At 37.7% G+C, this 23,375-nt stretch overlaps 1 protein-coding gene across 1 annotated transcript in view; it reads left to right on the top strand.

Annotated features, from left to right (window-relative positions):
• LOC134804230 (probable maleylacetoacetate isomerase 1) overlaps positions 1 to 18,457 on the top strand; it is a 45,005-nt gene extending 26,548 nt beyond the window's left edge. The window contains 4 exon segments of the mRNA XM_063777197.1: positions 9,139 to 9,176; positions 9,179 to 9,259; positions 17,768 to 17,991; positions 18,341 to 18,457. Of these exon segments, the coding sequence (XP_063633267.1) occupies positions 9,139 to 9,176; positions 9,179 to 9,259; positions 17,768 to 17,991; positions 18,341 to 18,455 (458 nt within the window). The 3' untranslated portion in view covers positions 18,456 to 18,457.
• Positions 18,458 to 23,375: the final 4,918 nt, after the last annotated feature.

Genomic DNA, 23,375 nt, shown 5'->3' with positions numbered 1-23,375 from the left:
TGGTGCCCTAAGCAAGTGCTTATTTTGCTTAAAAGGGTTAATCCGGCACAGCAAATGACAGAGGCCAATGTTTTTTTTTTTAAAGTACCCACCTTCGGGGCCATTATTAAGTGCTTAAAGGAGGCGATACGTATGAATATGGATTTGATATGGGTGCGATATAATTACGATTAGGTATAATGCATGATGGAGAAAATTAATCATTTTAAATAATTATGCAATTATACGCGTGTTGATATGTGTGTTTATTTTACCACTACGTAACTATGTAAACTCATTTTTAGTTTTCTTGATTACTTAATGTTTACTCAGTTCCCCAAAAGATGGCACTGTGCAATGAGGGGCAATTAATTTACTGTCGTTTAATTTTGTTGTATTATTAATTTATTAAATCAACATAATTATTCAATTATTATTGTTGATAATCCGTACCCCTTTTCTAAACTTAGAGTTAATTTGGCAAAATCTTTCCTCGGTGGCTTATTCATGTCACAACGTATTAAATTCAGCGCCATCTGTTAGTTTACCAGGGTACTCAATAGTGGTAGCACATATTTGAAAAAAGTTTGCCCCTCCTTCCTAAGTAGCGCCATAAGATTCAGGGGCAAACTTAAGTCAATCGAGTTTTGTGGCTACCCCCCCCCTTTTAGGGGTTGAATTTTTATAGCCTATAACCTGGCCGGGGATTTTCTCGACAGATTAGTAAAGTTTTCATCAAAATCCGTTCAGCCGTTTTCACGTGATGCGCGTTCAAATAAACAGACAAACAGATAAACAGACAAACAGACAAAAATTCTAAAAAGTTTTGGAACGTGTTCTGTTATCGATTCTAAGTATCCCCAGCCAACTTTTTTTCAAATATCTTCCATGTACAGACTTTCGACCGTCTTCAGATTTATTGTATAGAAAGAAAGATAGATAGACTATATGTATGTAGCTTTTGTACGTTTTAAATGAAATGTCATATGTAAGCAATTTTATACTTAAGTATATATTTACTTAATGGCGCAGCGACCCAAAATGAGTCTTGGCCTCCTGCGCAATCTTATACAATCAATTCAATTTAATACATTAAATAATTTAATTATATTTACTTACCTTCTGTTAATTCCCGCTTAAACCCGGAAACCAGTCTGTAAGTAATTTAAGTAAATACACAAGAGCAGGTCTGTACGAAAAGACGCAAATAGCAAAAGTTGTCAGGATAGTTGCCTGTCTCCATGACGATGCGCACTCGGGACGGTGATCAAAGGAAGGGGCGGGCGCGGCTAGTCCACCACTCGTATGCGTGACCTTGTCGGGCGGTATAGGCAAAACCTTATAAGAAACAGGCACACCTAGGTCGGGCGTGGCTCACTCTGCGATTTCGTCGCTTTGCTACAGGTAGCTAAAAGTACATCCGTTCCACACCAATTTTGGTGGCTAGCCATAAGCCGCACGTGGCGCTGTCGCCACCTAGCGGCCATACCTGTCCTGGTCGTAACAGACGCGTTTTGTTAGAGAGCGAGTCTTCTGTACCTAGTATTATTATTTATTCTGTGCCTAGGTCATCATCTCTCAATGTTTTCAGTGCGTACACAGTAACATAATCCATGTTTCATTGCCGAGATAAATACAAAGTGAATTATTGAAATGGGACAGCTAGAGAGAATCAGAATAGCAGAAACTAGAAAAAAATATTTTTAAGAATCACTCGATGCATTTTTGAGATTAATTCAAATAGGTATGCAAATGCAAAAATGTAAGGTACTCGTACCTGCGACAATGGTTATTTTCTTTTGTATTTTTCTCAAGTTTAATATGAACTTGCAGTTGCAGTAGGTACCTACCTACCGACTAGCGAACATGACGCAAAATTTGAACCCGTTCACACACATAAAAGTATTAAATTTTGAAATGTAAGCAAGAGATACCTAATTCCAGACTTAATAGATTACACCCCCTACGAACATTATTGTCAGTGGTTTTTCGTTTCATTTTTTATCCTGACATTATGTGTTTTAGCAACGCAACGTTTTAGTAATATGTAATGCAAAAAAACTCATGTTTTGCATTCGCAATTTCGCGTTTGGCTCATCTCCGTTTGCTAATAACATCGTCACTGTGTTACTCAAATCTACAGTAGGTACCTATATTATTATTATTCATTATATTTTACTTTATTAAGATTCAAGAGGAATGCAATAATGAAATACTACGTAATGAGAACTTTATTGCGTTCCGTTTTATATCCCTAGAGAGAAATAACAGGTTAATAACATTTTTTTTTATTGATCAAATAAGTAACACAGCATTACAGTATAAAACCAAGGCACTGTGAAACTACAAAATAAAATAAAAGACAAAGAAAAACCATACACATACAAATGAAATTAACTAAACATTATATAGATTTGGGCGATGACGTAACAGCGTGGCTCCGTTGCGTCGCGTCGTCTGACTCTGCGTAGGGATCATCAAGTCAACATCATCAAGTTAAGCATAAGTTAGCATGTGGAATGGGGGCAGTTATTCAAATATTTTGAATTCAAAATATAAATGATGAAACAGGGAAGATCGAATGAAGTCGAGTATGTTCTTGTGAAAATTTAAAAAAAATATGATTATTTGCTAAATGTGTTTTTTATCGGTAAAGCGCTTTGTTTTAGAATTTGAGTTTTCTCAACTATCTTCCAAACTGTTTATGTCATGGCATCTGTAAGCCTTGATGTTGATTTATACAGATACCACAAGGGAACGAGATAAGAGATGACATGGCCAATATATTTCTTTATACTTATTCTACCTTTGTTACATGGCATTGTAAAATTCGGTTCGTCGCAGGTCACTATTTAGACTTAAACCGGGATATGGACCGTGATTACCTTTTGTATTGTTTTTGAGTTCCCATATTTCGATACCGGTTGATATAAGTCCAGTTAAACTAACGGTGAATCATTCAAAACTGTTGTCGCAGGTCGTCATTAAATATGTGACAAGTCATTCGTGACATAGCCACAAATCTCAAACTAAAAAAAATGGCCATCACTTTCCGAGGTCGAATCGGCCCCTGATACGAGTATAACCAACGCAACCATAGAAAGTTATTGATCAACCTAGCTATCGCATTCGGCCGCAGATGGCAGACGGGTCAATTGAGCAGGCTTTTTATTTCTAGACACAGAATGATTAAAATTAAGTGGTTGCGATTGCCTGCAGTACACTGGCTATTGTGGGACCTATTCTCTGTCAAAAGAATTAAGTAGACGAATTATGATACGATTTAAATGTAATTTTAACCTTTTCGACGCCGTGTTAAACACAAAAGCTGTCACTCAGACGCCACGTCACCGAAGTGTCAAAACTGAAATTGAACTTTATGCATATTATGCACGTAGGTCTATGTTGCTCAGTGGTCTGTGACCGATTAATCGGTCTTTGGCGTTGAACCAGCGGTGCGGATATATCGGTCATTGGCGTCCAAAAGGTTGACAATACTTTACTATTGCTATAAAACTGTAGAAAATCAAACGTGCCTCGCTGTTGTCGGCATTCCATAAAATACAAAGCACAGGCGCCTATTTTGTAATTTGTTTGTACGATGTACCTACTTACTTTGCTGACTACGATTACTACGAAGTACCTGTAGCTTTCTAGGGGTGATGACTATACCTAGTTAAGACGATGTTAAATCCTCCTATACGTTTACATACAAGCAATAGGCAGCATAATTAAAGATATTTCTATATATGTACCTCTTTAAAGTGGCAAACAAGGACAGGGCCGGCTAGTTACTACTAGACCGCCCGCCTTGTAAAAAAATAAGTTAAATGAAACGTATTTCATAAAACGTGTCAGAGATCATTTGAGTCGCGTAGGTACAGTCAGCGTCGAAAGTATTCCAATATTTCGGTACGTCATACAAATAATATGGTGGTGTACCTACTATATGACGCTGACTGTACTAAAAGGTTCAATAAAGTTACTCGTTGCATTTACGATTAAGTCGATTAGGTACCCATACAACCATTTCCAGTCTCCGTTACGACGCGGTGTTGACACATCTTGTGTCGACCACACTGTTTTAGTTTAGCCGGAAATGAAATTGTTTACTTCTCAGTGCCTGTGTTCATAACTATATTATTTTCATCACACTTGCTCGGAAAAGATGTATTTACACGTAGGGCTTGCGGGCGGGAAATTGAATTTTTCGCCCTAGGGCGGAAAAAATCTTTTCCGAGCAAGTGTGATGAAAAACACTTATTTACACGTAGGGCTTGCGGGCGGGAAATTGAAATTTTCGCCCTAGGGCGGAAAAGTGTTTTATACAGAAGTTTGTTTTTATTAATTCTCCTTTTTTTCCTTACAAGTGTGATGAAAAACATTGTGTGTGCCACGGGCGGTAAAGAAATTCCGAACTCGTGAACATTTTAAGCCCTCGCTTCGCGTCGGGCTTAAAATTGACACTCGTTCGTAATTTCTTATTTCCCGCCCTTAATACACAATGTACTATTGAAGCATTTTTAGTACTTCGATGCGTATACTATACTTAAATAACAGAAATAACGCTTTACATACTACGAAACTTGTTAATTATGATGTATAAATATGGTTTAAGGCTGAGAAATATTGCAGTCACAAAGTAGTTGCAATGTTTCGACTTTGTGTCGACTCTGTGTTGACACATGACACGCGCTGTCAAAAGTAATAACAAAGTTACTGGTATGTTACTGGATTTGCAAAATGGCTCCTTGTGTTGATTTGTTTTCAGATATTCTCAAAGTGTAAAAATGCCGTGGTCAGAGATGGGCATTAATCGATTAACTGTTTATTCGACTAATTAATGGAATAAAAAAAGTTAATTCTCAAATTTTAATCGCGATTAGTTTAGTCGACCTAACATAGATTGAAATTGAATTAATCTGAATATTAATCGAATAAATTGTCGATTAAATCTCGATTGAAAGTTGACAGGGGGCCATTTTTGTACGTAAAAATAATAGAAATGTCTTGCATGCAGATGGTAGCAAAACACTTTGTCATAAAAGTCGAGATGGGTGTCGATATATAGGTTTTAGGGAGTGCCGATTTCGAAAATAATGACTATTTTGGAATCCGAAATGGCGGCCATGCACTTTGTCATAAAAGTCGAGATGGGTGTCGATATATAGGTTTTAGGGAGTGCCGATTTCGAAAATAATGACCATTTTGGAATCCGAAATGGCGGCCATGCACTGTGTTATAAAAGTCGTCATGGATGTCGTTTTATACGTTTTAGGGGGCCCCAATTTTGAAAATGATGACCATTTTGGAATCCAAGATGGCGGCCATGCACTATGTCATAAAAGTCGTCATGGATGTCGTTTTATAGGTTTTAGGGGGCCCCGATTTAGAAAATGATGACCATTTTGAAATCCAAAATGGCGGCCATGCACTATGTCATAAAAGTCGTCATGGGTGTCGTTTTATAGGTTTTGGGGGGCGCAGATTTAGAAAATGATAACCATTTTGGATTCCAAAATGGCGGCCATGCACTATGTCATAAAAGTCGTCATGGGTGTCGTTTTATAGGTTTTAGGGGGCGCAGATTTCGAAAATGATGACCATTTTGGATTCCAAGATGGCGGCCATGCACTATGTCATAAAAGTCGTCATGTATGTCGTTTTATAGGTTTTAGGGGGCCCCGATTTCGAAAATGATGACCATTTTGGAATCCAAAATGGCGGCCATGCACTATGTCATAAAAGTCGTCATGGGTGTCGTTTTATAGGTTTTGGGGGGCGCAGATTTCGAAAATGATAACATTTTCAATTTAAAAATGGCGGCAATGCACTATGTCATAAAAGTCGTCATGGATATCGTTTTATAGGTTTTAGGGGGCCCCGATTTAGAAAATGATGACCATTTTGGAATCCGAAATGGCGGCCATGCACTTTGTCATAAAAGTCGAGATGGGTGTCGATATATAGGTTTTAGGGAGTGCCGATTTCGAAAATAATGACCATTTTGGAATCCGAAATGGCGGCCATGCACTGTGTTATAAAAGTCGTCATGGATGTCGTTTTATACGTTTTAGGGGGCCCCAATTTTGAAAATGATGACCATTTTGGAATCCAAGATGGCGGCCATGCACTATGTCATAAAAGTCGTCATGGATGTCGTTTTATAGGTTTTAGGGGGCCCCGATTTAGAAAATGATGACCATTTTGAAATCCAAAATGGCGGCCATGCACTATGTCATAAAAGTCGTCATGGGTGTCGTTTTATAGGTTTTGGGGGGCGCAGATTTCGAAAATGATAACATTTTCAATTTAAAAATGGCGGCAATGCACTATGTCATAAAAGTCGTCATGGATATCGTTTTATAGGTTTTAGGGGGCGCAGATTTCGAAAATGATGACTATTTTGGATTCCAAGATGGCGGCCATGCACTATGTCATAAAAGTCGTCATGGATGTCGTTTTATAGGTTTTAGGGGGCGCAGATTTCGAAAATGATGACTATTTTGGATTCCACTTTTATGACAAAATACGTAGCCGCCATCTTGGATTATAAAATGATCATCGTTTTCGAATTCTGCACTCCCTAAAACCTATAAATCGACATCCGTGACGACGCAAGTTATCTTTATTTTCAGATCTAACAAATTGCTACAGAATACAAAGGACAAAAAAGAAGCGAGGAGGTAATGAAACAAGCAAAAATACAGATGATTCCTCGACGCAATTGGGTGATTCTTAAATTGTGTCCAGATTTTTTTTGTCATAAAAGTTTATATTTTTCACATATTACTCTCACAAGTTCCGTGACATTTCGACCTTGTAATTTTTTAAGTAAATGTTTTTGTTTATCTATGAGGATCTCACTAGAATAGTATAATCAAGGTATGTTTATATTTGATGAATGAAATAGTAAAGCAAAAAAAAAATATATTTGTGTCTTATATTCCTGCCGAAGACTTTTATTTTACCTTTTCCTTCTACACAAGTTTGGCCAAGTAATAAGAATTTAGGGCTCTCAATTTTATTTTGACTTCTACAACAGTAAAGCTACGAGGCCATGTTTTGGTATCGTTTTCGTATAAATTCGCAGTACCAAATTTAGTTAAGGTATCACATTGACACCATTCCGAAGTAAAAACATATAAACTTATTAAAATACTTTCTTTTAAACTCCTCTTCACGCTTAAACTGCTGAACAGTTTTAATTTAAATTTGGTACACATATATTTTGAGTCCCGAGACAGGATATAATAAGTTATCTCAAAAATCATCCTTTAAAGGTGTGAAATGAGGTGTAGGGGGGAATTCAGAATTAACTTCTGAAGTTAATACTGTTTAAGTTTAGGTTTGAAGTCATGTTTTTTCATCATTTTTAACTAAATCAAAGATGTAGACCATCCCAAATTTCATATAAATCGGTTCAGCGGTTATTGATTTCCCGTACAAATTTCCACGCCACTTTTCACACCTTCAAAAGATGATTTTGGTTATAAGATCTATCCTATGTCCTGTTCCGGGACGCAAACTATTTCTATACCAAATTTCAACGAAATCGGTTCAGCGGTTAAGCGTCAAGAAGAGTTTCAAAAAAACCGGCCAAGTGCGAGTCGGACTCGCGTATTAAGGGTTCCGTACATTAAGTCCGACTCGCGCTTGACTGCACATTTCTAATAGGTTTTCCTGTCATCTATAGGTAAATAACTATTTTGTGTATTCAGACGGACATACATACAGACGCACGAGTGATCCTATAAGGGTTCCGTTTTTTCCTTTTGAGGTACGGAACCCTAAAAAGATTTATTTTTATTTTATGGAATGGTGTCAATGTGATATCTTAAATGGATTCAGCACCCCAGATTTATACGAAAACGATACCAAACACGGCCTAGCACCTTCACTGATATAGATATATCAAGATAAAATTGAGAGCCCTAAATAAACTTTCAAGAGCGGATATCTCAAAAACTATTCAACATATCGAAAAAATTGACTGAATAAACTTGTAACAAATTAAATTAACTTTCATTTTGTATAAGTGGCCATGTCGCTGAGATGCATAGTTTCCGAGATATAATCGAAAAACGGGAAAATGGGACCTTCAAAGCCCCTCTCTCCCCCCCGCTCAAGGGCTACGGCCGGGGACTTTTGATATGTTCACCTCCTAACTTGTCAAACCGAGTTACGGAGTCAAAAATTGTGTTCCGAGCATTTCCCTCTACAACTTTTGGAGCATTCGTTGCCTGACCTAAGTAGCTTATTGAATTTCTTTAAAAACTTTTCTGTAAAAGGTTGACGGGTGTTGGGTGTTTATATGGTTTCGGTCGATTATTATCATTTGCATTGCCCATGATGACTTACTAGAATTACGAGCACACGAGACACTAATAGTAGTTTGACAAACCTTGGTTTTCAAGAGGTATTTTATATTGACATTTGCTGTCACAAATTTGCTGTCAGATTTAGTCGCAAACCGCACGCAAAGTGCACACAGATGTGTCGACACCTTGTTACGGAAAAGTGTAGACACGGCGACGACACTTTGTTTCGAAACAATTCTAGACACATTGTGTGGACTCTGTTACGACACATCTGACATTTAGTTACCACTTTGTGATTCTGCGACTGGAATGGTTATATGGGTACACACGTGCCGACACGCCAGAGAGCAATAACGCGCCGACACAGACATACTCGTATATATCTAAGTGGATCACCCAAATGCACGGCGCAATTTATGCAGTCACATGATTTTTTTTATAATCATTTATCCACATCACTTACCAGACAAATCCAACATGTGATATACCTACTTATATTAAATACATAAAAGAAAACTAAACATCAACGACAAATATTACAATATCGCAACAAACCATAATTGTGAGTTATAATCTAGTTTCGTAATTGATTTTTACAATGATATTTAGAATAAGATGGAGAAGTCTGTGGCACGTTTTTATTCATATTTGACAGATAAAATAGGATAAAATAGTTAATTTCGAGAAACTTAACTTCGAAGACAATGCCATGCAATGTGTACTGACAAAGCAATCTTATTAATTTTAGATCACTCTCTTCTAATATCGACAGTATCATTGAGGAAGTCAGTGTTTTTCTTTTGTCAATCATCATCTTGAATGTTGGAATCACTTTCAGATGGTGTGACGCTAGTAGAATCCATGGCCATGCTACAGTATACTTGGAAGACACCCGCCCGCAGCCGAGCCTGGCGCCCGCCACTCCGCTGCTCAGGGCCCAAATGAGGGAGATTGTTGAGGTAAACCCTGTACCCTGAACTCGGTAAAGATATAGGACCATGGAAATAGTAACTTTACTTTTAGGTAGGCACATTGGCTTTGCTACCACACATTACATAAATTAACCAAGTTAAAAAATTTGCACTCCTATATAGTGACTTGAGTATTTTTTTATTGTACGAGTACAGTGGAATAGGGTTACTTTGATTCCTACACGGCTACCATCAGTTTAACGCTAGCGTGTGCGTAACTTACTTTCTATGCATCTCGCTCGTAGTCGCATATTAGGGCGTATATAAAGTAAGTAGCATATAAAGTAAGTTACGCAGACGTTAGCGAATATGTCAGTTTGACACTGCTAAGGGAGTCGCGGAAAGACTAGGGTAACTTTCATAAAACTTAACTTCATGATAATCAAGATTAAACTTAAATTATACACATTATATCTATTATAACACATCTTTTGGGTTTAATTGTATACGTTTGTCTGCATTAAGAGCCCATCAACGTGCACACTAGCGCCACTGCTAAATAATTAAGTAAGTATATTTAAATGTAAGTACCGTAAAACGGGGTGAAAAGACACGATTTTCAACTTCAAAGACGATTTTCGCCAATAAATCAAATGATAAAAGCAAAAATTTTGATATCATTTTTTGAGTCTTGGTTAGTTCTTCAATTTTGCATTTGTGAAATCAATTTTTACCCGCCCAATTCAGAGGAAATCAAAGAAAACTACCTATTTTCGCCATATCCTTAAAACGGGGTCGATAGACACAAGAAAGGGGTGAATAGAAAAATTCAGTTTTAGTCGTCATAGGTATCGAATTTGGTCATTATTATGTTGATACTTTATTGGCAAATAGTAAATATATCTGTTAAACACTTATTTGATACAAAATGGTTTTTTGTGTCTTTTAACCCCCAAGGCGTGTTTTTTCACCCCTTTGTGGTATCTAATCACCCCTTTTTGGTATCTAATCACCCCCTATGGCGTAACTAATCACCCCATATGCGTGTCCACTGACCCCTTTATCATGTAAAATTGCTTGTTGATAGTTTTTTGTAAGAAAATGCTTGATTATAGAGAAAATTGGTGATATTATTTATTATTTAGGTACTACAGATACTATATTACCAGGTTAGCTAATTTTTACTTTGTTAATGTCAACTCATTTACCGCTAGACCAAAGTTCAGACAGGCTTCATTTCTTACCTCGGCGAAGCCTTACTTTAGAGTTAAAAAAATCTAACTTTTAGGCAGTTTGCTTAAGTTCTTTTGGTATCAGAGTAGATAATAAATAGTCTACTATATACGTATTCCAAAAACTCTGAGTTTAGAGTAGTACGTACTTAAATATAACAACTTGAAAGAAAAAGTTCAAAATTTCTCTATTCACCCCGCGATTTCTGTTGACCCCGTTTTACGGTACCTTTTGAATACATCAAACTAGTTTTTATGTTGCTGGATTGTCAATCTATGCGTCCAAAGTAAAAACGGCCGTTTTTGTTTTGAGTTCATAGATCGACGAATACAGCAACATAAAAACTAGTTTGATGAATTCAAAAATACTCAAATCAAAATACAGTACGTCGCGGCCCCCTTTTTTCAATATCTTTCGTTAAATTTAATTAATCACGATCATTTAGCTGTGGCGCTAGTGTGCACGTTGATGGGCTCTTAATCGCTTTGTCAGTGTGAAGGTCGCAATCTTTGGGCAAACGTCGATCAATAGAAAAACATTAAAAATATGTATATTATTCTTATGAACTTTTAATAGAGTCTGGCTAGCCAAAAATTGTTGACAGATATTTCGTTGTTGTATCACTAATTGTCTATGATTAAAAAAAAAACTAAAAGTCAGTTGTCAATTTATGTCATTCATTCAAATTGTTTGCGGTTTATAAGGGGTTTATTTTAAATAATATTCTTAATGTCTATACTGAGTGAGGTTCGCAAACTATTATTTAAGCTCTTAAATAATTACGACAATGTGCGAAGTCAACGTGTAGCGTTGTATAACGAAAAACTGCAATGTTTACAACTCCTAAACAAATGTAAACAAATTAGGAGGTTGGTGCTCTATAAATATTTTGATACTTAGCATTTAGCATATTTGGCATAGTACTTATGTATTTTTTTGGTGATGGATTAATGTTACGGTATTATCGAGCTAGGTCTTATTTAAACTACATTTCATTTTTCGCCTTGTTACAATGGTACCTATATGGTGAGAAAGTGTTAACATAATTATGTGTTTATCGTTGACTGTACTTTACATAGTGGTAGAAAATATTTGTGAGATGACTTTGAGTGCACGTCAACTTATATCCTTAGGTACCTTACGTGTGCACAGAAAATCAAAAATATTTTCTAGTATCAAAAATAATACCTACTACACAAAGTGTGACCAGCCCAAGATTTTTTGAATTTCCCGCCACACATTTGTGTAATATTCCAGTAGCCAGACTCTAGCTTGTATAACTTCCTTCGGTTTTATATTCCTTTATTTATTCTTATTCTTAAGTTAGGCATTTTATAATATGAATATAAAAGTAAAATATACAAAACACTTACAAAACAATAATATACATATAAACACATTATAAAAAACCTACATTCCTTATATCGTATATACTCTCTTTTCGGTTTCTTAACGTTTTTAGATTTTTCCATGGGAGGGGTGTTAACCCGCCACACAACCACCATATGTTGGAGGACCACATCCGTCTTTGGTTAGCGATTCCATCGGAATTAGCCGACAAGCGTAGCTAAGCTGTACTACCGACCATTCCCCCATCCACCACCCGGGGGACGCTCCTCTACGCCGTGAGTGCAGTGCAGCCCTCCATAAAGTGTTGGTGTCCAGACTTCTCAGCAGAAATACTACATGATGTAACAGCTACACTCTAATAACACGAGCTAAAAATTGCCTAGTCCAGAGCACACAGTCGCTGGGGCCGAAATCGGTCAGGAGAGCATCATCATCATCAGAAATACTAAGTTAAGGATATATAAGACCGTTATCCGACCAATCCTTATGTATGGGTGTGAGGCCTGGACACTAACACAAAAAGAGGAAAGTCAGCTCCTGGTAGCGGAATGAAAGATCTTTCGTAAGATCCTAGGACCTATCAAGAGAGACAACGGCAAGTGGAGGATACGGAAGAACACCGAAATCGAGGAGTTGGTGGCCGGACCCCATATCATCGGCGAAACGAAATCCAACAGACTTCGCTGGTTCGGTCACCTATTAAGAATGGGAGAGGATCGTGCTGCCAATAGGGCGTATCTGGGAAGACCGACTGGTAGCCGCCCGGTAGGTCGGCCCAGATACCGCTGGGGAGACAGTGTGGAAGCGGATCTGCGTCAGCTTCAAGCCGATAATTGGCAGGAAACGGCGCAGGATCGGGAAAAGTGGCATGCTCTCGTTTCGGAGGCCAAGATCCTCTTTGGATCGCTGAGCCATATTAGTTAGTTAGTTACATTCCTTATATTACCTATTATGAGGTTTACTATCAAATTTCGTCCAAATAAAGGGATGTACCTATCAAAGTAACCTCAATATCAATATAAATTGATCACCAGTTTGTTTTTCAAAAGATATTTACACTAATATTTCTTATTGGTGAAATCGATAGAGCATTAAACCTGATTGTCGCCTATTTCTCTTTTTTTAATTCATCATTGCCAAAACTTTCAAATCTTGAGATTGATCATACATAGTACCGAAAGTCTTCAGGAAATTGTCTGGTTAATAAAGAACGATTTAAATTAATCCAGTTCACATTTTTTGTCGTAATTCATTTATCCTTCTGACCCTCGTGAATCTGGAGAACCGATTTTCCAATAATCCCTTCTTAGTGATCCCTTACGACGCGGACGTTTAGGAAATCAATTCAAATTTTGGCATGAATTGAAGAAGGTATGTAACATAAAACATAACATACGGCGTTGAGTTTAGAGTAATTAAAGGATTTGTATTGAAAATTAAAAAAATACAAAAAGGAATAGGCTCTCATTCGGTGGTAGGTACTTATGTTTTTTTGTTATTGTTTTTAAGGTCTCGTACCTAATAATTCCATTATTTCTCAACTGATTCAGAAATATATTTTCACCATAATTAAATAGCTCGTCGAAAAGGCTCTCTTTATTCTTAAAAAACTGCACGGCTACCACGAGTTGGCATTTGTCATTTAGGTAAGCGACTGCGTCAATCGAGAAGTTACATAATATTTGAAATATTAATACATTACTTGTGCTTAGCGCCACTTCCCGCTAATCCGGGGTTAAGCCGTTAACCCAGTGTCAAATTTTACTGGTAATTTCGTAACCATGGTAACTCCAGGTTTAACCGGTTAACCCCGGGTTAGTGGGATGGTCAATTATATATATGCTCCCATGCATACTATGGTATTAATTGTAGTCGGAGGGTGGAACCAGTCGGTTATGATAAGTTATAATCACTGGTTATGATTGTATGATTGTAATACGCTTTTTCTGATTATGTATATTCTTAGTTGTATAACTTTCTGTTCAAACAAGATTAATGATTTGTCTTAAAAATTCACAGTTATAAACTATTACCATAAAATTAACAACCTGCTTATTATTAAGTCCCACTTTATTATGCAAAAATAATATAGGAAATCTTGGAACATCTTCAATAAGTTCAATAACCCGATTAAGTAGGTAAAAACTAATTAGCCAATTATTGAAAAAAAAAAAAATATTTTTCAACGATCATAATATCTCGTTGAAGCTCTTTAATTGGCTATAGATAAATCTTTTCAATCGGATTAAGAAAGCATAATAAAATACCTTTAGTATTAAATACATAAGTAAACGATTTAACTTATGTATTTAAGTAGGTAAGGGCTGCCAGTACATAAATCTTGATTATACGATCCAGTGCCCGCAATTATACGAAACTCGATTGCATTATACGAGTACAAAATTAAAAAAAAACGATTAATTTTGAATCGATATTTTAAAATCTGGCCTATTTCGGTTTTCGCGGTAAGCCCCAAAATTGCGGGGATCTTTCTCTTTTACTCCAATGAAGGCTTAATAAGAGTGACAGAGAAAGATGCCCGCAATTTGAGAACTTGTGGACTTTCGCAGTTATATCCCACGTTGACGTGTATTCAAGTAGTTTCCATTCCATTAAATCGTATAACAGTATTGGCACAATGTTTTTTTTGAAGCACTGTCAGTAGTTTGACATCGGTTTCTTTTTTCGTATCCAATTATACCGGTTGACCAACTATACGTAATGGATACGAAAAAAATTCGATTATACGAATTTCGTATCCAATTCTACGATCTGGCAGCCCTTAGGTATCAGCTTTTCCGATGTATTGTTTGCAGATACAACAGAAAATCGCGCCTATTCCACCTATCCCTACCGCGATATCCCCCCCAGTGGGGATATGTGGAATATTTTTCCATCTAATTCTACTGGTAGTGATACATGGAATCAAGTCGTCCATATACCCCCCCTATTTTTGAATGGTAGGGCCAGATGGAATTTATTCCGCTTTTCCCAACTACTTTCCCCCCTGGTAGAAATCGGTGGATTTTTTCCAAGTACATATACATACATATACCTATTGATTTCCCCCCTGGTGGGGATATATAACTTTTTTTCCACATTAACCTCTTTTTTCCTCCCCAGGTGGGGACAGGTGGATTTTTTGTTACCTTTCCCTACTGCCTTGTTGTTTGGTAGGGATATATGGAATTTCTTCCACTCGTCCCTGCTACCTTGTCGTTTGGTAGGGATATATGGAATTTCCTCCACTCGTCCCTGGTACCTTGCTGTTTGGTAGGGATATATGGAATTTCTTCCACTCGTCCCTGCTACGTAGCTGTTTGGTAGGGATATATGGAATTTCTTCCACTCGTCCCTGCTACCTTGTCGTTTGGTAGGGATAATATATGGAATTTCTTCCACTCGTCCCTGGTACCTTGCTGTTTGGTAGGGATATATGGGATTTCTTCCACTCGTCCCTGCTACCTTGCTGTTTGGTAGGGTTATATGGTATTTCTTCCACTCGTCCCTGGTACCTTGCTGTTTGGTAGGGATATATGGAATTTCTTCCACTCGTCCCTGCTACGTAGCTGTTTGGTAGGGATATATGGAAAAGTTTCCATGTATTTCAACCAAAATAAGAATCAGTTAAAGATGATTGGAAAGTTTCCATGTATTTCAACCAAAATAAGAGTCGGGTAAAGATAATTGGAAAAGTTTCCATGTATCCCTACCAAAATACAATCAGGTTAAGATGATTGGGAAAGTTTCCATGTATCCCTACCAAAATACAATCAGGTTAAGATGATTGGAAAAGTTTCCATGTATCCCTACCAAAATACAATCGGGTTAAGATGATTGGAAAAGTTTCCATGTATCCCTACCAAAATACAATCGGGTTAAGATGATTGGAAAAGTTTCCATGTATCCCTACCAAAATACAATCGGGTTAAGATGATTGGAAAAGTTTCCATGTATCCCTACCAAAATACAATCGGGTTAAGATGATTGGAAAAGTTTCCATGTATCCCTACCAAAATACAATCAGGTTAAGATGATTGGGAAAGTTTCCATGTATCCCTACCAAAATACAATCAGGTTAAGATGATTGGAAAAGTTTCCATGTATCCCTACCAAAATACAATCGGGTTAAGATGATTGGAAAAGTTTCCATGTATCCCTACCAAAATACAATCGGGTTAAGATGATTGGAAAAGTTTCCATGTATCCCTACCAAAATACAATCGGGTTAAGATGATTGGAAAAGTTTCCATGTATCCCTACCAAAATACAATCGGGTTAAGATGATTGGAAAAGTTTCCATGGATCCCTACCAAAATACAGTCGGGTTAAGATGATTGGAAAAGTTTCCATGGATCCCTACCAAATAGCAAGGTTGTAGGGATAAGTGAAAAAAAATCCACCTATCCCCACCGGGGGGGAAACCAATGAGTATACATAGAAATAAATAGAAACACCCCCTTCCCCCTTCTGTACCCTTCTGGTGTTGCGGGTGTCCATGGGCGGCGGTAATCGCTTACCATCAGGTGATCCGTCTGCTCGTTTGCCTCCTATTTCATAAAAAAAAAAACTCCTCCTGTCCCCCCCCCCCCCCCAGGGGGGAAAACAGTAGGCACGGGTGGATAAAAATCCATTTATCCCTACCAGGGGGAAAATGGTAGGGATATGCGGAAAAAAATCCATTTGGCATCAATTAGTAGGGATAGATGGAAAAGTATCCCTACTAGTAGTAATAGATGGAAAAATATTCCACGTATCCCCACTGGGGGGGATATCGCGGTAGGGATAGGTGGAACAGGCGGAAAATCGCATTGCAACATGTTTCTATTTATTTAGGCCTTGTTATTTCTATATATAGATTGTATTATGACGCTGATTACAAAAAAGTTACATTCTAAGAAAATATTATGTACACCTGCGTAGTATGCATATATCACCATAACGTTAGTCATGATTAAGCTCTGGTGGCCTAGCGGTAAGAGCGTGCGACTTTCAATCCGAAGGTTCAAACCCCGGCTCGTACCAATGAATTTTTTTGGAACTTAATGTACGAAATATCATTTAATATTTACCTGTTGCTTTTCGGTGAACGAAAACATCGTGAGAAAACCGGACTAATCCCAATAAGACCTAGTTTCCCCTCTGGGTTAGAAAGTCAGATGGCAGTCGCTTTCGTAAAAACTAGTACCTACGTCAATTCTTAGTATTAAGGATTAGTTGTCAAGTGGTCCGCAGGCTCCCATGAGCCGTGGCAAAATGCCGGGATAACGCGAGGAAGACGAGTGAGCTCCATAGCTTTGGTGACTGCAGCCAACTGGGGTGGAGGCGACGGCGGCGCGAACGTATATATGGTGAACGTTGGGGTGTGTGAATTCTCGAGCTATGAAAATGAAAATACATAGTATAGTACCTACATTGCTATATCGTGCTAAATGACATCCATCTTAGCCATGCAGGGGGCAAGCCAAGATGACAATCATTGGTAGGTAATGTATGGAAATAGTAATGTGACTTTTCGTAGTATCAGTACCCCGATACATTTTATCTTTTCGTTAGAGATTTTTCGAGGTACCTACGATTGTTATCTTGGTTAGGTCCCCAGGAACCCAACGATTTGATCCCAGTCTTTCTGACAATCTTCTAGTGAAATTACAACAATTTAAGTTGCAATGTTTTCTTTAATATTAGGCCAATTGAGGTAAAATATTGATGTAAAATATTACAATAATATGATAACATTGAGCTGATCTGATGATGGAGATCGACAGTGGCCATTCAAACGCTATGATAACTAACACAATGCAACCTCATTGAATTTGGGCTCTTTAGAATAGCCTCGATAAGTAGTAGATACTAAACTGTTTTAACTGTAGAAACTGTGTTGAATAATATATTATTGTCAAAATAATTTCCTTCCTATTCCGTAGCGCTTTCATAAAAGTATAGTTCGAAATATTTTTGATCATTTTACAGACAGTAGTTTCTGGCATTCAGCCGCTACAAAACGTAGGGCTCCGAGGTTCGTTCGAGGATGAGGCGCAGTACACCAAGTTTGTCCGTCGCTGGACCATGCGCGGTCTCGAGACGCTGGAAGAGCTGTTGTCGAGAATCGCGCGGGACCACATGTACTGCGTCAGCGAACAGCTTACCTATGCCGACATCTGTCTCGTGCCTCAAGTCTACAACGCCATTGGAAGGTGAGTTTTCAAATGAAGAACGCGCAAACCTCAGCGCGGTTGTCACAGAAAACGTTTTCATTTAACCATTACCAGTCCTTTCCGGTAAAGGAAAACTACGAGGAAACCGAACTTATCCTTGTTTTCCCCCTTGATCTAAAATATTTGATGGCAGGCGCTAGCGTAAAAGCTATTGCCTCAAACAAATCTTTGATTTACGAGTAAGTTGTCAAAGCGGACGAATTGAAAGAAACAACTTAAATTATGTTTACATATCAAATATTTGCATAACATACTCGTCGCATCGTATAAGCTAAGGCTTAAACGTAAAAGCTACAATAACAGTGTCCGTTATTGATAATGTTTACAGGCACAAGATAAAAATCAATACATATCCAACGGTCGTAAAACTTTACGAAGCACTTCTCAAAGACAACGTATTTGCGGCCACACACCCCGATAAAGTAAAAGTTGGATCCCAGTAAAAGCGTATTGCATTTAAGCATATTTAAAGAATGTTAAGTTGCCTAAACTTTTATAGTATTGTCTTGTATATTGTATAACTGTAAAATCATTAATTAGCACACAGAGAACCGAATGGACGCTTTTAATACTTTACCGTGGAACAGAAGCACTACCACCAGTTTTAACATTGACATATTCACTCACGTTTAAGTAACTTACTTTCTATGCATCTCGCTCGTACTCGCATATTAGTGCAAGCGAGATGTATAGAAAGTAATTTACGTAGACGCGAGTTAATCTGTCAATGTCAAAACTGGTGGTAGCCGTACAGTAGCATATCGTCGCCGTCAACAGCAGTCGGTAAAACGTGCCGGTGACGTGGACATTCACGGTAAAGTATAAAAGCGCTTAATTGTAATAAAAATAAATACTTACGTTTTTCACCAACGGATTTTATTTACCAAATACGCAAATATTTACCTCTTTCTGATTACACCTGACATATTGATATTATCTAATAATACGAGTAAATATGTATATAAATTCTAGGCACTCTCGACAATAATTCTTTTAATAAAAACCCCAACAAATATTTATATGCCTATCAACTTTGTTAGAGTCCGTGTACAGTCACCTGCAATAATATGTTACACAACGAAGGCCGCAAAAATATCTGACACGATCGTATTTGTAGAGCTATAAGAACGTGTCACATATTTTTGCGGCCTTCGAAGAGTAACATATTATTGCAGGTGACTGTACCGCCCGGAGCTTTCACCGACTTGAACAGAACAAAGTGATCTGTCATATTATCGTGGAAATTTCACATTAATTAATGATGACATTTTGCAACGCTTTTTCATTGCCAATGCAATGCAGAGTTAGCTTGGTCAAACCCTAGAGCAAATATTTATAAGTATCTTATACCTTTAAACGAGCAATTCTTGTATATACATTTATTTATATATATATTTCGGGGATCTCGGAAACGGCTCTAACGATTTCGATGAAATTTGCTATATGGAGGTTTTCGGGGGCGAAAAATCGATCCAGCTAGGTCTTATCGCTGGGAAAACGCTCATTTTTGAGTTTTTTTATGTTTTCCGAGCAAAGCTCGGTCTCCCAGATATTGATATTTAAGACAAATGTTCGTCAAACGTATCAACTCGGACGAAACTCATTGTAATTTAGCATCAGGCGTAATATGGATGGCTTTATCCACGTGATAAAATAACTGTTCTGTCACTTTTTAACACCGCTTGACAGAAAGTGACGGACACCGTTTTATCACGCTGTCACGTAGACAAGAACGACCATCATATCCGTGCAGGGCTATAGTCAATGGAATAGGTACTCAAGTTATCTCTAGTTCTCAAACTGATAATTTTGGTACCTACCTACTTATATGCGTTAAACACATGTGTCATGTAGGTACATATCAATATCAACGCAGTTTTACTCAACGCCACACAAAGGGCACATATTGTGTTTCAAGCTTCAAGCAAAAGTGCAATAAATAAATATCAATAAGAACCTATTCACGGATCAGTACTTGTTTGCTACGACAACCCTACGACCGCATTCAATATGACCACGTTCCAGACACACAATGGGCCAGCGTGGGCCAGTCTGGGGGACGCCTTTATGCGTTAGAGGGAGCAAGTGATATTGCTATCTCATTCTACCGCATGGCTGCTTCCCTTAGGCTGGCAGGCGCTGGCCCATTGTGTACAGGGGCCTTTATACGACCGTACGTATAGTCGTATTGATACATGTCAAGGTTGCCCTATATTCCGAACGGTTGCCAGCGACCTCAGTTTGCGCAAATAAATCAAAAACGGGGGCCCCGATTCAACTAAAGATCACTAAACTAACGTTAGTAGGACAATGCGTTCAGGCCAAGTTTTCCCATTACGCAGTTCCAGGACCTACGCATTGGGAATTATGATTTCGGATAGGAATTCGTCTATTAAGCACGCGATATAGTGATGTCTAGGTATTTCTTCGTTAGCTTAATACTTAATCGTAATATAAGCGTATTGATTGTACTTGTAAGAGGAAAGATCAGAATGTTTTTAGGACTTTGCCCCATTTTAGCGCGCACTAACTTCAGTCTGATTACTCGTTAGTTAAGGTCTAATAATTTTAGTTTTATTTACCTCCATATTATACACAAACTTTATACTTAAGTACCTTATAAAATAAAATAACTAAAACTAAAGCTAACAAATAAAACAACGGGTTGCACTCCGGGAGTGCCGACAGAAGTGAAAACTCAATGACTAGTCCAAAATGTCTGCAGCACTATGTATAATTGACCCATCCACCTTTCTATTGAAAAACTTTAGTTCCGAAATTGCTGGTTTGTGAAAGCTGAAAGTGAGTTTGTTTAAAATTCGAAATTCAAATTTATAGCGTTAATTGTTTAAAATTCGAATAGAAATTGTAAAGTTACCTTGCAGATCTCGCATCTAAATATATTTGGTCATGATATTTTGAGTTTTATTCACCAGTACTAGAGTTCACTTTTATTAGCGAATTCATCAAGATGTAGCTTTATTGAATTATATTTGAGTGATATAAAGTTAGAATGTAACTGTGAGATCCTTGTATTTCAACCCGTACAAGATTAGAATTAGAACCTTTTTCATGTAATGTCATTGAGTTTTTCTTTATTGATTTAAATGCCATTTAAATGAGTGGCCATCTAAACCTTACGGTCACGTGATCGCCTTACGCTGTCTCGAGTTTATCATTTTTTCCCCACCTCAAAAAGTGCACAGCGCCGCTAAAGAAGTTTTCACTTCAAAAATAAAAATCCCTAAAGCCTTCTAAGTCTAGGTCCCTCGGCAAGGTACCCATCACGCAGGCAGCATTCCCGCGCTGTATAGCGATTGCAATACTTTGCGCGAGAAAGCTGTTACGACCACTTGTTATTTAAATTAGTAAGCATACTTAGCTTTTTGGTAATCATATCACAAGGTGCCAAGTGCCCTTAGAGTTAGACCAAGGTAACTCTGCAGCGCAATAATTTGACAACCACTTAAAAATATATATAGGTTAGGTACCTATAGCAATTTTGCTTAGCTGTCACAAAGACATGTTGGTGATAGGTAGGTAAGTGGGATGAGACATTTTAAAACTTGGACCAACCATATTTAGAAAATATAATATTAGTTTAGACCACGGATTTAATTACTTACACAGATAATTTACTACACCACCTTATACGTTATAGTCTACTTTTACTAAACCTTATGACCGTCATATTTGCGTTCCGCATTTTTATAATTTAAATGTAAATGCCTGCTTTTCACAATCGGTTCATGGTAGAAGTGTGGTAGAATAATTCACAAGTTTCATATTGTGGACATGGTGGTGTTGTCACATACTGATTTATAAAACTAGTTTTTATCCATCGCTGAAGAGCGAGCTTGGTTTAACTCTAGCCACTTTGTATCCTAAATATCATACACATTTTGGAGTCAATATTCTTTCGTGTTCATTCATTTTACTACATTATAAAACATACAAGGCACATTTTAATCTGTCAAGCCATTTCCGTCAGTACGTACTCGTAGGTAGATAAGAGAGGCAAATTTAAAAAATGTAAGCTCGAGGGGTTATCTTCCCATAGAAAGTTGTCTTTTACTACTGACAGAGTTGATTGTCCGCCTATATTATGACATAATCAATTGTAGTACCTTCTAGATACTAATTTTAATATAATTTCATCGAACGCTTTTTTTTATTATTTACTTATACCTAATGCCGTATTATATGGATGTGAGGGTATATGCCTATATCTAAGCTACACAAAAGGCACATATATTTTAATACAAAACTTGCATTTTATTATGCAACATATTCCTTGAACCCCTACTTTTTACAGGAATTGCTATATTTAGACACTTGAAAAGTACGTACAAATTTTCATTTCCATTTTATTCTATTGTACAATAGGGTTCATAGAAACCCAAGTGTATTCCAACAATAGACGTTCTCTTTTGAGGAGCTACGTGATCTGTGCTGTGCAAGGATTGGCTGCCTGGGGTTAATCCCGAATTTAAACACTGATTCAACTACATATACACATTCACACATACATTCACATATACATTCTAGGCTTACGGCGACACTTGTGTTATGAGTGAAAAGAAAATATAGAGATATTTGCAACATGACTGAGAAATACTGCTGCAAATGCGAATTACGGCAAACCACACGTCAACTTACTAGACGGGGTTAAGATACCTAACTCCAGACAATTATTAAGGTAGGTAAAATAGATTTTCAAAAAAGTTACAATAAACTTACCAAACCCCAGAGGCATGTTCATGTTGCGCTTTTCTTTACGAAATAATAATTTAGAATTTTATTTTTTCTTGTAGGTTTTATGCTGATTCTTAAGCCCCCTCCAGACTATGCGCGTGAATAGCGGGCGAAGGCGCGAACGCGAGTGTGGAGTCGATTTTCGCAGACAGCGAAATCGACTCCACACTCGCGTTCGCGGCTTCGCCCGCGATTCACGCGGATAGTCTGGAGGGGGCTTTAGAAAGTTGAATGGCCTTTAAACAAAACGGTGGTAAGTACGCGCAAGTCCTAAATGATGTAGAATCTGAAGAACAATTTGAATTGAGAATTCGACAGAAGCTGACGTAGTTTGTAGCCTATGTCACCTCAAATTGGAGCTCAATCACAATCACTCCTTTTTTTAATGCCATCGCCTACATGCGGGCATGGTCCTTTTTCTTTGATTCCACATTACAATGGAATTGCCAAAACAAAATCTTCGTTAATCTGGCTAAAGGATCGGCCACACCGCTGCTCAAAGTACGGTGACGGTACGGAATCACAGTGACGTGCCGTAAGTTTCACAATTTTATCGCATGCCCGCCACACGGTTGCTCTAAATACTCTGACTGTGCGGAATCGCAATG

Source organism: Cydia splendana, chromosome Z (assembly GCF_910591565.1).
Source record: "Cydia splendana chromosome Z, ilCydSple1.2, whole genome shotgun sequence".
NCBI classification, from domain to species: Eukaryota; Metazoa; Arthropoda; class Insecta; order Lepidoptera; family Tortricidae; genus Cydia; species Cydia splendana.
Note: the sequence above shows the minus strand (reverse complement) of the source record. Positions and strands in the feature narration are given on the sequence as shown.